Source organism: Dromaius novaehollandiae, chromosome 20 (assembly GCF_036370855.1).
Source record: "Dromaius novaehollandiae isolate bDroNov1 chromosome 20, bDroNov1.hap1, whole genome shotgun sequence".
Taxonomy (NCBI): Eukaryota; Metazoa; Chordata; class Aves; order Casuariiformes; family Dromaiidae; genus Dromaius; species Dromaius novaehollandiae.
In genome coordinates, this window is record NC_088117.1 from 1,630,182 (window position 1) to 1,644,580 (window position 14,399).

At 48.3% G+C, this 14,399-nt stretch overlaps 1 protein-coding gene across 1 annotated transcript; it reads right to left on the bottom strand.

Annotated features, from left to right (window-relative positions):
- Positions 1-1,057: 1,057 nt before the first annotated feature.
- Positions 1,058-2,084, bottom strand: LOC112986794 (olfactory receptor 10A7-like). Its single transcript, XM_026106262.2, is given in 2 exon segments — positions 1,058-2,059; positions 2,061-2,084. Coding segments are annotated over 2 exon segments (1,026 nt in total).
- Positions 2,085-14,399: the final 12,315 nt, after the last annotated feature.

A 14,399-nucleotide genomic window follows, 5' to 3' on the forward strand; every position in this document is an offset into this window, starting at 1 on the left:
ATTTGGTCTCTCCAGACTTTTTCAGGTACCACCCACACTGGTGCCTTATTGCCACCGTTATGCATGAGGAAGCAGCTGTCCTTTCCCAGGATTAACTCTGATTCCTGGAACTACAAAGATCAATCCCCTGACAATGGTTTTCCTGCTTATACATATTTTATTGCATTAAGAGAATGACATCCGGCTCTGCAGTGTCTGCAAGCACAGCCCAGACAAGATTATTCACCACTTAACGGGAGATGTTTATAGCAGAGCATTACTGCTGTACTTTGCACAGTGTTTCACATCAGAAAGGATTGTGCTTAGAAACAGTGCTCTTTCCAGAGAGCTTGACAAAAGCCTGATGCTGATAAATGATTGAAAACATAACATTTAGCAAAGGCATTGGCATTGTGGGGGTCATTCAGTACAACTTCCCTCCCTGGAAATACCTATTTCTTACGAAAAAAGTTCCGGGCATTATTCCTTGGGAAAACTTCTGTGGCCAAGGCTTAGCAATTTTACAAAACTCCCCCCTAATCTATTCAGATCTCTAGAGGACATTGCATGTCATCCTTCTGCTTGCCAAAGATGTACTGGTCCAAGAGGGAGTAGATCTCTGCAGTACTTCACACCAACAGGCGGGAACCTGGCTTTTGTGGTCAGATGAAACACAGATGATCTGTCCTGGATTGCATTTGTATTAGCTGGGCTTTCTGTGCCTGTCTAAAGCTCACAGCGTGTGCTGAAGTTAGCTGTGCTAGAGACTTTCAGACACAAAGGGAAACAAGGCAAAAAAGCACTGTAATGATGCTGTAGATAAGACACCCTGTCTCTGGGTTGCCCCTAAGCAAATAAAGGCTCTGAACATCCCACACATTGATCAGAGAGAGTGAGGAACCACTGGTTGCGCCCTCTGTCCCAGCACTGTGAGCTCCAAAACACCTGGACTGCGAGGGGAGACCCAAGGTCACTTCTATACCAAACTCCATTGGGCACCCTGACATAGTGAAGGTGACGGTAACTCAGCAGTGACGCCTTTGCTGTTGGCAGATTTCTGTAGCTGCCCAGGCAGCGCCTAAGCAGAGACTCTCTGTTCCAGCAGCCCCCTATGCAGGGCCTTCCTGATGGCCCCTCTGACTTCACTGTTTCTCAAGCTGTAGATGACAGGGTTCAGCATGGGAGTTAAAACAGCGTACAGCAGGGCAAGGACCTCATGCATCTCCTTGGAGCGGCTGGAGTGAGGCACCAAGTACGTGATGGCTCCGGCACCAAAGAACAGGCACACCACAGTCAGATGGGAGGTGCAGGTAGCAAAGGCCTTTTGCCTTCCTGCTCTCCTCTGGAGGACAGCCCGAATGATGCGAACATATGACATGAAAATAAGGAGGAAAGACCCCATTGCAATAGTCCCAGCCAAAGCATATGACACAGCCTCGTTGAGGCGAGTGTCAGGGCTGCAGGATGCCTTCAGCAAGAAGGGCACCTCACAGAACAAGTGGTCGATCACGTTGGACCCACAAAAGGGTAAGTGGGCTGTGAGGAAGGCTTGGATCAGAGATGAGAATGAGCCATTCAGCCATGAAACAGCCACTAAGCAGAGGCAAATCTTCTTGTTCATGAGTGTTGTGTAGTGGAGGGGATAGCAGATGGCCAGATACCGATCATAGGCCATGGCAGCCAGGAGCATGCACTCAGAGCCCCCAAAGCAAAGGAAGAAATAGATCTGTGTAATGCAGCCCACAAAGGAAATGGTCTTCCGTGGTGAGAAGGAGTCCTTGAGGATCTTGGGGAGGGTGACAGAGGAGTAGCAGATGTCCAGGAAGGAGAGATGGCCCAGGAAGTAATACATGGGGGAATGCAGGTGACCATCCAGCCAGACGAGGGTCATTATGAGAAGGTTCCCCAGCACAGTCACCAAATAAATGAGTAAGAAGCCCAGGCAGAGAGTCACCTGTGCTTTGTAGGCACTGGAAAAACCCAAGAGAAGAAATGTAGTGGGACTGCTGACATTTCCCCACTGCAGGGATTGAAGGCTCATCTGGAGGAAGAACAGGAGGAAATAATGGACAGGTGGAAGGAAGGTGAGCACTCACCCCTGCCATGGGACATCACTAACTCTTTGTTGTGCTGATAGCTTGGGCTGAAGCCATGCCATTGCCTCCTGCACACATCACATCTCCCTCCAGGAGCACTGAGGATGGGAAACAGCTGGTGAGTCTTAGCCTGTGGACTTTTGATCTTCAAGCCATCCCCAAAGGAGCCGATACCTGCACTTCCATGCATGTTCCCATTCCCCAGTAGCTCTGTTTTGGCTAGTATGGGGGCTGCTCTCTGGCTAATTACCTCTAAGGCAGCTAGAGAACTCTGGCAGGAACCAGACTGACATGGCTAAAACGGCTCCAGCTCTCCTGGTGCTTGTTTGGAGAACACAAGGCACAGCGGAGACACCTCACTGTGTCTCCCTCTGAGCTGGGGCAGGTTCCAGTGTTTAACGTGTCAAAACTCTGCATCACCTGAAGGACACCAAAACCCAGGAACCTCAGCAGTGCAGTCATTAAGGGTCCCCGGGACTGCTAAACGAGAATGAATGATAGTAGCTCATTGCTCCCCTCCTGGTTTCATGAGCATAATTAGAGAGTGGTCTAAAAATTCCCCAAAACATGGAAGGTTAGACTTTGCCTTGCTGAACCCTTACTGCCCATCAATGAAGCAAGTCCTCGTTACGTCATTAGTAAGTGATGCACAAGTCACTCCAAATGAATGACAGAAAGACCTCCTGTTTCCCCTCTCCCTCATAGATTATGTGAACAGATTTTACCCCATTGCCAAAAAAAAAAAGAAAAAACAACATTAAAAACAACAGACAAAGGAGGGGTATCCCTGCAAAAACTGCACTTTATGTATTAGCCTTGTGTGCACACCAAAAAAGTAATGTGGGGAGGGACCCCTGGGAGATCACATGAAGATCATAAAGGCATCTGGAGGTGATTGTGTAGTTCTAACAGATTTGAGGATGGCAAAAAAAAAGTGGAGACACTAGCCTGGAGGAAAAGGGAAAGACTGAACATAATGTGAGACTGGAGCTCAGGGATAAATGAAGATGAGATACACAAGATTTTAAGAGTGAACCAAAGGCTAGTGAATCCACAGACAGAAAGAAGAGCAGGAAGGAGATGATCAGAGATTTATGTCCAAGTCAGCAAGAGGAAGGTCTAGGTCTAATGCAAGAAAGCACTCCAGTAGGAAGGGAAAAGCGTTCAGTAATCCAGGCTGGTGGAAATGACGTGCCAGGCTTTGAACCAAGGAGGGAATGGAGGTCAGAGAAAAGGCATTTACTCTCTTGGTTTGGCATGTGCTGGAAGAGTAGGAGCTGGTAAACAAGGGCATAACAATGGAGAGGACAGACAAAGGAAAGGAAAGCACCTGTATGGATAGAAAGAGCAGCTGGGAAAGTGGTATAGATAAGCAAAAGGCTGATGTCTCCTTTGGCTCAGGAAAAGCAGATAGTCCATAAGAAATAACAGAAACAGTTGTGGTATCGCACCAGGCCAGTATGGAGGAACTCAAACTACTACATGGAGCAGCCTGTGAAATCAGATGTTCTCAGAGTTTGGAGAAATAGTTGGTGGGACCAGAGCAGAAGCAGAGGTGGACATGAGCTGTTTGGAAGAAGGATGAGAAAGGGAGGTGAGGTAGAAGGGTAGCACAGCGCAATAGGTTGAAAGGCACCATTGAAAGACCTGCCTGGATCCAAATCACCTTGGGAAAGCAGGAAAGGAAGTTCCCTGGACAGTGCTGGGAGTCTGTCATAGATTCCTCAGTCAAAATGAAACAAGTATAAAGCCCTAAGACAGAAATTTTTCCAGGAAGAGTACCTCTTTGGAGAGGGAGGTTATAAATCACAGGCTGACCTACAGTGGGGGCTCCGGATATCCCTCAGTATGTCAATCACTGATGTCTTTACTAGATCACAGCATGTAGCAAGCTGATGAGTGTTTTTTTTAAACATTTGTTCCTAAAAAACAAGCTGTTATACAACAGCTATCTGTAGAAAATCACTTCTACTAGGGTGGGCATAAGTCAATGAAATTTCACTTAAGTGGGAAGATCAACAGAAGCAGACTGGTGGCTGTGGCTCTGAATACGCACAGATCAAGACAAGTGAAAAAAGCTAGTTACTGCAGCTGGATAGATTTGTGAAGTCAAGCATGCAAATGCAGAAAAGGGCTGGAAATTCCTGGAGCCAAATATACAAAACCAGGTGAAAATTGCCGTTTGAGCACAAGGGAGAGGCTGATAGACTAAGGCTTCTTCCCTAGTGAACAAATAATATATGTGCACCAAGAAGGAAATTAGGAATGAGCAGAAAATCTGCAAAGGAAAAGAGCCTGAAAAGCAGTAAACAAAGTCTGAACTGAAAGATCAAGGAATGCAGAGAGACAGTGAAAGTTGCTTGTTGTCTTGGGAGATTAATGCAAACTCTTCAGTCACGTAGTTGAGGTTTAGGCAGCCTTGAGGTACTTCTCAGTTCAATACCAGGGAGGTCAGAGATTGCCCACTCCCAGTTTTCTAGGAGGACAATGACACTTTAGGGCAAAGGCAGGGTGACAGATGACAACATTAGGATGTGGGGACAGCTGTTCAGAGAAGGAGGAAAGTCTGCAGAGGTCTGCTGCACATCAGCAGGGCTGTGGGACAGGAGCATGGCTGCATCTGAATTCAGGAGGAATTAGTGCTTCTGTTCCTGCAGCAAGGATGCAAAGTGTCTCTCCGTTGGAGGCTACATCGGACAGGAGAAGAAGGATCTAGAGCTGGGCATTTGCAAGGGGTTAAGGGAAAGAGAAGTCAAAGATATGATAAAATGCAACTCAGGCTTCCAAGGAGAGATCCCACCAGACGAACGAGCTGTCTGGCTTTAATAAGATACCTGGTTTTCTCAGCAGTGGGAATGGCACAGCTGTAACCTGTCTGGGCCTCAGAAATTCCTTTTTAACCTGGAGATGAGCAGGGGCAAACAGTCAGGGAGCAGTGAGGAGGATCCTGGGGAAACTGAGGGGCCAGGCTGGGCCCTGACCCTACTGAGGTTGTCACTGAGCAGAGCACTAAGGGTTGGGATGTGCTGGCAAAACAGGAGGACAAGAGCTGGGAGGTGCTGCCAGGCGATCATGGGGGGGAAGAACTGGATGGGCACAGAAGCTTTGGGATGACAAAACGGTGTGTTTAGTAACAAGGTCCCCACTTGGAGACCTGGTAATCTGGCCAGCTGCAGGGTAACCACGAGTCATGAGCATGGCATGGGAAGGCAAACTGGCCTCGGGCATAGCAGGAAAGATTTCCAATCCGCATGCAGAAATATTGACATTATGGTATGTAAATGAGACCTTGCCAGGTGGTGCGTAGGGTGCTGGGACCCCTCCTCGAGGAGGAGGAAACTGCTCTGCAATGGGCTAAGCTGAGCTGCAAGAATGCCCAGAAGAGGGACAGTCCACTGGAGAGGACACAGTGTGAGGCAATCAGTCTGGAGAAGCAGAAGCTGAGTGGGAAGATGACTGCTGCATCGGGGAGGAGAACCCCCTCACTAGAGCACACTTCTGTTGGTAACCCTGGCACAGAAAAACCTGAGCAAGCTAGCAGCTTAACCCTCGCTTTCAAAAGTGACTTGGACCCAGCAATCATCTTAGATCAAATGCAAAGGGATTTGGACAAGGAGCTGAGGTCCCATGGAGTGCCTTATGAGGTTTGGGACCCCAAGTGTTTATATCAGGACAAAGATAGGAGGGGCTTTGGTTCCTAAATCCCTTTGTCATCTCTGAAAACTTATCCCTTTAGCTAAAATAAACCTGTCCTAACTGTAAGTAAGCATCCACAGATTTTTTTGCCTCAGTTTAATGAAGAGGAGATGGAAAAGAGTATGTTTGGTTCAACTGGAATGCCACACAGGTAAATTCGATGCAAGACTCCCAGAGAGGGCACCCACACCCCAGTACCCTCCCAGCACTTCCTAGCCCTCTGCCTTCAGAGAAGCAATTGCATAACCAGGCCTCCAGTTTTCCCAGGGGCATCGCTACAACCTGGGCCAACAACAAAACATGTTTGGCTTCTCTGGCACCAATTGCTGCATCTGGGGGATGTGCGGGATGGATGATCCAAGGAAGGTTGCTTGTGTTTCCTCCTGGCAGTATCTATCAGTTTGTGAGCAAGGGAAGGAGAAAATGTCAGAGATGTGTGACTGAGATACAAGTGGCATCTTCATTTCATCTGCTGATAGCTTTAGGGGTTTGCAATTACATCTGCTGATCTGATAGTCATTAACTGGAATATCAGCCAGTCAAGTGTCTGTTTGCCTTTCTGCTAATTAATTGCATCTGATTTGCAATCAAATCTAATATGAGATAACTGAGCTCAAGATAGTTTGAGGAGTAGTTGATCCGTGCTTCTCTTCATGAAGCACACACTAATAACACAGTCTCGTTGGATTTGTAGAGCCACACCACAGTCAGACTGCAAACACTGACGGGAAACGGGCTGCAACACATGTGAACAAGGGACACGTCTGCGCGGTGGCCAGAGCCGTATTTGCAGTAGGGGCAAGGCTTGTTAGCTTCAGCCAGCTCATGTGAGTGCTGTGAGCAGGCAAGCTGCAGTGGTGTGGACTTTGAGAGAGATCATCCAGGCTTCCCGGGACTCACATGGCTGCTGGACTATGAGAGGTGGCACAAGGACATCCACGTCTGGATGTGGAAGAGAGGGATAGAGCAGAGCAGGGCAGAGTTAGCCTTGCAGGTGTCTTATGCGGGGCTACCTCCTTCCTCCTTCCCCCTTCCTCAATGCTACAGCTGTCCTAGCCTGCAATACTCACCCTAGACATCGATTAAGGACACCCAGCCCCTGCACAGCTTACCTTGAGAAGATGTTTCCCTCTCTTCATAGCAAGTGGGTCTGGCAGCACCAGCAATTTGGGATACCAGGGTTGTTTCAATACACTCCTAGGAGGCAGCTGTGACAAGATCCCCTGTTACAGCAGAGTCCATAATTGCTCAGGCATAGCCCCTAGGGCACCATGGATTGGGATGCTGTGGGACCAGGGAAAAATACTGAGAGTGACTACAGTGTGCAGAGTCCTGTGTTCAGTGCCCAGCTGTGAACTTCTGCATACCCACCCCAACGGGTGCTCTGTCAGCACCCTGCACAAAGAGGGCCCTAAACTTCCAGGAGCTGGGATAGTGGGACCAGTCTAAAGCTGTGCTTGAACTTCCTAGCAGCTAGAAACACTCAGAGGAGTGGTCCTGCTGTGGAGCAGGACTGAGCTAGTCCTGTGGGCTCTGCAGCCAAGTCGCCTTAGAGAAACCCTTAAGCAAGAGCTGAAGTCCAGAAATATGTCAGGTAGGCCCTTCTGCGCGTGCCTTCCTTTCCTAGCTTTTTTCCACATTTGCAATCAAGAATGTACCTCCTGGCTTTGCTGGATAACCTTTTTTTCTAGACAAGCTGATCAAGTTTTAGGAGTGGCATGGGGAGCTCTAGCAAGTGTAAAAAAATATTGCTTCTCCAAACAGCTGCTCTGAGATATTTTACCTGGAAAGGAAGTTTCCTCCCAAAATGTGCCAATTTGCAAAGGCCACTGTGGGGCTTGAGAGCACGGTCTGTTTTTCCAGAGCAGCCTTGGACCCTGCCTTGCTCTGCCATTGTCATCCTGTAGCATCCTGTAGCCAGCAGTGCATGGAAAGGAAGACTACAGCAGAGAACCTAAGGCCTGGAGCACATCAGGAGCAGACTTATTAGGAATAGGCCTCTTCCTTGGTATTGTTCACAGTTTTAATTAATTTATGAATGGTCAATAATGCATAAATAATTTCTGCTGGTGTTTGGAGATCAGCTGGTTGCATCTGGCTGAGTTCCTTGTCAGTCCTGTTACATAACTGGTGCAAATCTCCTCAAGTCCTACAAGGTCCTGGAAGTCACAGAATGATTTCAGTTGCAAGGGACTTCAGAGGTCTCTGGTACAACCCTCTTGCTCAGAGCAAGGCCAATTTTGAAGTTTGATCGTGTTGCTCAGAGACTTGTCCAGCTGAGTTTCAATATCTCCAAGAATGTGGATCCCACCACATTTCTGGACACCTGCTCCAATGCTTGACCACCCTCATTATGAAGAATGGTTTTGGGGGTCTAATTGGAATTTTCCATGTTGCAGCTTCTATCTGTTGCCCTTTATCCTATCACTGTGCACTTTCAAAAGAGCTCTCTACATCCTCCCTTTAGGTAGTCGGAGACAGCAGTCATATCTCTCCTTTGCCTTCTTTTCTGAAGGCTAAACCAGTCCAGCTCTCTCAGTCTCTCCTCATATGTGCAGTGCTCCAGGCCCTGACCAGCTTTATGGCCTCCACTGAACTTGTTCAAGTTTGTCAATGCCTCTCTTGTAGTGGGGAGCCCCACACTGGACCCAGTACTCCAGATGTGGTCTCACAAGCGCTCAGTAGAGAAGCTCTCTCGAGCTGCTGGCTAATCCCTCACTAATGCAGCCCAGGGTGCATTTTGTTGCATTTGAGCGATGACACTGTTGACTGAGGTTCAGCTTGTTGCTCACTGGACACCCAGGACTTTTTCTGCAGTCTCAGCTGAACTCAGGCTACCCCATTTCTCCGGGCTGCTGAGGTCTCTCTGAATAGCAATCCTGCCCTCCAGCATAACAACCAGTACCCAAAGCTTTGTCATTCACAAACAGGCACGCTGACACTGATATTTGGCATTGTTGGGACTAAAGCATCTTCACTCATTTCAGAAGATACTGAATCTGGCAGCAGAGTCAGCTTGGAAAGTCCCCAGGCACATTTCTTCTCACCTTCAGGCCGCAAGACCACCTCCCATCAACTGTGTTGGACCAACTGTTCATAGTGCTAAGGTATAAAAGCACTTCCAGAGATGATCCAAACTGAAATTAGCCACATGCTTCCAACAGCACATCTGGAGGAAGTGGAAACATTCTAAGCCAGGTGCATTTCCAGCGCCAGAGTCTCCTGAAGCTATGACCCCAAAGGATGCCTTGCTGTCCCAGTAACAGTGAGTTTTTTCTTCACTTTTTTAATGTATCTCAGTTGGTGTCGTTAAAAGTATCTAGCCTTCTGCAGTCTTCACTTCTGATAAGGCTCCAAGGGGCTAATTGTGCAGTGCCTGGAGACAGGAGCTATATTTGCCCTTCCCTAGGCTAAGGAGCAAAAACAGTTGTATCCCTCTGTGGGCTCAGACATAGCTTAGGGTGACTATAAGCAGTAATTGGCAATTTAGAGGTGACTCACTCCTGACCCATGGGAGCTCAAATAGTTTATGCTTGTGCTGTAAAGAGCCATTGCCCATCCACTCAGATCATTGTGTGGGACTGACCTTGAGGCCTGAGGGCTGAGAAAAGCTTCCCCCTTTTCTGGTCCAGCTGAACCATGACTGGCCAGGTCATACGTCCAGTGGCTCTTTGGGAAGCCCATGCACCCACTCCACATGATCCAAGTGCGATGGGCAAGTGAAGACAACTCCTGCACGTTGTAGGAGTGACTGTACTGCCAGCTGACTGTATTGGTGCCAGTGGCTGTCACGTGCAAAAGGACATCCAAGAGGCTCTAGCACACAGTTAGCTCCATGCAGGTTAGATGTGTCACAGTGGAGCACGATGCAGAGGCCAATTATTAGGTTTCGCAAGTATTGGATAGCTGGTTGAGAGTCCACAGGAGGGAAGATGCTCCTGGTTTGGTCCTGAGCAGCAAACAGGACCTGGTTCAAAGAGTTTGAATCAAAAAGCTGTTCTTGTTACTGTCAGTGTTCCACTTAGAACCAGAGACAATACAACAGTCACATTTTATTTTTAAAACGGGGTAAAAATTGAAGGGAAAAGTTATAAAAAGGAACAGTCAATGGGACAAAATATTGCAGATGGAATAGAGGTTGTTTAGAAAGCCCTGCTTAGCTTTGGACTGAGCACCTAAGCTGTTATTAGAAAACACAAACCCCAAACAACCTTACAGAGTCCAAAGGGAAGCCGGCATAATTAAATGACGGTTTAAAGAGTCTGACCAGAAAAAAGATAAACGTTTTTAAACTTGCAGATGTTGCATCCATAGGAAGACAATAGGATAAGCCCTGGAAAATTAACTAACAACAAAATAAGATGAACAACCCCCCCATAACAGAAGACGGCCAGTTACTCCTCTACTCTGAGGAATAACATCTTTCTTTACATATATGCTTTTTTTCAAAGGCACCAGGGGCAGGAATTGAATACTAGAATCTGTTAGGCCAATAGATGGTCAAATTCAGAGTGAATATTCAAAGAAAATAAGCTGATAGGAAAGCAAAGGAACTCTGCATCCATCTTTACTGAGGAGGAGTTTTGGTAGATTCCTTGGCTAGAACTTCTCTTTTGTTGACACATTAAAGGATCTGTCCTAAACTGACTTGCCAATACGGAAGTAGAAATGAGTAGTTAAACGGTGGAGATGACATTTCTAGTCAAAATAAATAAGGTATGAAACTCTAGAACTTTTTACTGCAGCATGTCTTCTTAGAACTGCCTTGCCAAGAGAAGACTAGAGGTAGTAAATATTAGTTTTTAAGGAGGCTCTAGGAGATAAAGAGAACTACAAACAAATGGATCTGTTATGCACAGCAGGCAGATTCACAAAAGCTGTAATAAAGGGCAGAATTGGTTGATGCATGGCCAAATTATGTCACGGGAGAGACTGATTCCAACTTCTGCATAGAAAAGTCATGCCTCAAAAATGTTTTTGGGGGAATCAACAAGATAGATACAGGAACTGGACATTCCCTTATCACCTGGGAAGAGTCTTCATCAAAGCTTACAGAAGGTAAGCTGCCACAGACTAAGGAGGAAGATCCTCACATGGACAAATGAGTGGCTAAGAGACAGAAAAAGGCAGCCACTTGTGCCATGGGACAAAGTTTATCCCATGCACTGGTCAACGTGTTTGCAGGTGACCTAGAAAGGGAGGTGAACAGGAAAGGGACGGAGTCTGCTGATAGCAGATTAGCAGGGCAGTAAGACTGAAGATCAAGCCAGAGTCGCAGAAGTGTCTCACAGGAGCAAGTGTTAGGATAGTGACACAGGACACAGCTGTAGTGTCCCACAACCATCTGTACTTCTCATCCAGCCGTTATCACCCCAGAGATTTCACTGTGCTGATAGACAGTCTTATAAAATGTCTCATCGACATGCAGCAGGTGTCAAAAGTGGCAAATGCAGCATGGGGAGATCTTAGGATGGGAGTGGAGAATGGGACAAGACACTGCATAAATCTAAGGTGCACCCATGTCTTTGTGACTGGGTGGAGGTCCAGGTGTGGTCACCTGGCCTCAGTATGGACATGATCTAGGCAAGAGAGGAAGGGAGAAGGATGAGAGGTGCACGGCACAGGACCCCCCAGCTGGGAGAGCAAGAATACTGAGAGGGTCACTTAAATATTTAAGATCTGGAACAGTCCAAAGAGGATGAATAGAAAAGATACTCGCCAACAAGCACCACTGTCATCAGCTGTGAAGTTTCCAAAAGAGCTTCTCAAAAATAGAAGACTGCCAAAAATGTACCTCAGCCCAGGAAGACTAGACATATTCATGGAAGAAAAATCCTGTGGAAGTCATTATACAACAACTACATCTCACTAAGCTTGCTGGGGTGAATAAAGCGGGGCAGATACTACTGTCATTTTACCCTGCTCCTGTACACTTTGCTTTGCACCTGGTATTGGCTGCTGTTGAAGACAGGATGCTAGGAGAGAGGATGTGTGATCCGACCCGGCACAGACACCCTTGCTGCAGCTGCTGTGGTTGAGTGCACCATGCAGCACACGGCAATGGAAGAGGCGATTTCCTCAGCCTGCCAGGCAGTGACTGACACGCCAACACGATGCTCTGCTCTCTGCTCATGGGACGGCACCATCTTCATGGTTGTCAGGGCCTCAGACCTCCTGGTCTGCCCCGGGCCTGACCTGCAGAGCAGCACAAGGCTAAGGAGGAGCATCAAGGTGAAAATGCTTTCAGTTTGGGATGAGTGGCAAGTATAAGAATAAGCTCAATGGGAGGGATGAGAGATTTTGGGGACTGCCTTGGCCCCCTTGCCTGTTCTGCATGGAGGAAAGTTGCAACCAGAGAAGGAACTGGAAAGATGGCCTGGGCCCGCTGTGTGCAGATCTGCTCTGGAGCAGCCACAGCAGGCAGGTGCAGCACAGTACAGGAAGAAAACAAAAGTGCAAGAGGAGGAATGGAAAATATTGGTGGCAGAAAGAAATGATCTCACTGCCCTCTGCCTGGGTAATGCCCACATATGGCAGGAAGGAAATAGTTGGCTGGAACATGATGTGGCAACTCCAGGACTCGCAGTTACATGTAGACCTTGGCAAAAGGTGTTGCTGGTGGCAGGATGTAATGATCTACATTAACAAATGTACTGGAAAGAAGCCTTGAGGGGAAGCTGTGTGTGGGATCAGCACCCTTGGAAGCCTGGCAAACACTGAACTATTCCAGTCCAAACTGGCCAGGAAGGCGAATTCCTGCTGGGAACTGCAGACTCCTTCCCCAAAAGGGTGGAGGTGTCACTGGTTTGGAAAGTCCCAGCCATGACCATTGCCCTGCTGCTGTCAGGATGTGTCCAGTTCTGCAAGGGCACAGACAGGAATTGGTGCTGAGGGCCTGAGTTTTCCCAGCAGGGCCTGGAGTGCTGCCAACTGGACTGTGACCTTCCTTTCTTCATCCTCCTCCAGCCACCACTCCTGGGAAGGGGAGGAGAGCACCAAACAGTGCAAAGGGGCAAATAGTGCAAAAGGGACCCACAAAATAGGAAAGAACTAAAGTGGAAGTTGCCCCAAAGGGAACCCAAACCAGCCACGGCTCTATCTCCATTCAGCACCAAGATCAGGAGGGGAAGTTTCCCAAACGTGTTTTCCCTGTCTTTGTGACAAGAGGAAGAAAGGAGCATCTAAGGAACATCCTGATGAGTTCAGCTGACCCAACACATAGTAGCGGTATCACTACACAGAAACAAGGCAGATCCCAGACTGAAATGAAAGCCTGGATAGACCAGCAATACTGTCCAGGGACTGGCAGAGCAGGAAGATCAGTGGAAAGGATTTTTGGAGAACTTCCTTTTCCAGGAGTGGGGAGAGCTGTTGTATACCTATGGAACCTCAGTGCCTGTGATCACTGATGGAGGCTTCTGGAGATCAGCATGTGCGTGATGCCTGGTTCCAGCTTTCAAAAGGCTTTGTTGGGGGCACAGTTTACCCTGTGTGGTTTTTTTGTTTGTCAGAGTGGATTTGGGGAGCGAAGAGAGCTGAACAGCACAGAGAATAGCAGTTCTTGGTAGGGAAGGATGGGGTGGGATTTCTACTCAGAAATATAAAGATGGCCCCTACAGACAGGGGCAGATGTTCACCATCACTGGATATTCTGACTTCATGAAGGGTTTTCTCTGCAGAGTGCTCAGGGACAGAGACCTCGTACAGACCTGTACCAGCTCTCTAAAGAAAGCTTTGGAGTAGAGAGTGGAGCCTGTACATGAGCTCCATGGGGTGTTTTTGGGGGGAGGGAAGCATGGGGAAAAGGAGTGTGTGCTCTGAAAGGACTGGAACATGCAGCCACGTGGCTGGAAGGTTAATAGGTCTAAGGGGAAGCTCAGTGCCTGATTAGGGTTGTGCTGTGTTGGGGTTAAAAGTGTGCATCTGTTTCCCTGTGTTTGTACTCAGATTCAGCCTATGTGGGATCCCAGATCCTTCCTCCACTCACCTTTGCCTCAGAGGACAGGGGGAGCAGTGCTTAGAGCAGCTTTGGAGGCCCATCTCCGGATACATCTGCAAATGACCAACCCTGAGAACCACCACGGCTAGTGGGGCTGAGGGGTCCCAAAGCTGAGACCTGTCCCTCCCATGGCCAGGCCTGAACTAATGGACAGGCAGGGCTTAAAAGGAGCACAGGGCTGGTAATCACTGCGGGGCGAGTAGAGGAAAAGTTAGTTGGATTGTGGAGATGGCCACCAGCCCTTCAAACTCCAGTCTCAGCATCTATGGCAAACTCCTGTGGTCATCCTCAGCGCAGCCCCTCGTGACAGTGGGATTTCCAACCTCACTCCGCTCCTTGTTTCACCTCTGCCCACCCGTGGTCCTGCTCCAGAAGACAGCCATACCGGGACCGTGGGCAGCCACCCCTGCTCTGCTCTGCGGGATGCACACAGGAGGCGGTAAATCCTCACGGTCTCCGAGAACTCACCTGCCTGGCACCCCGGGTGCATTCCTGAGTGTGTGCCTGCCCTACTTGGACGAATATCACCCCTAGTTATTCATCATCCCCAGAGCCTGGGAAGAAGGCAGGAGGGAGAAGATGCTTGGACATCCTGGATTATCCCCAGACAACTATACCAAGCTCAGAGG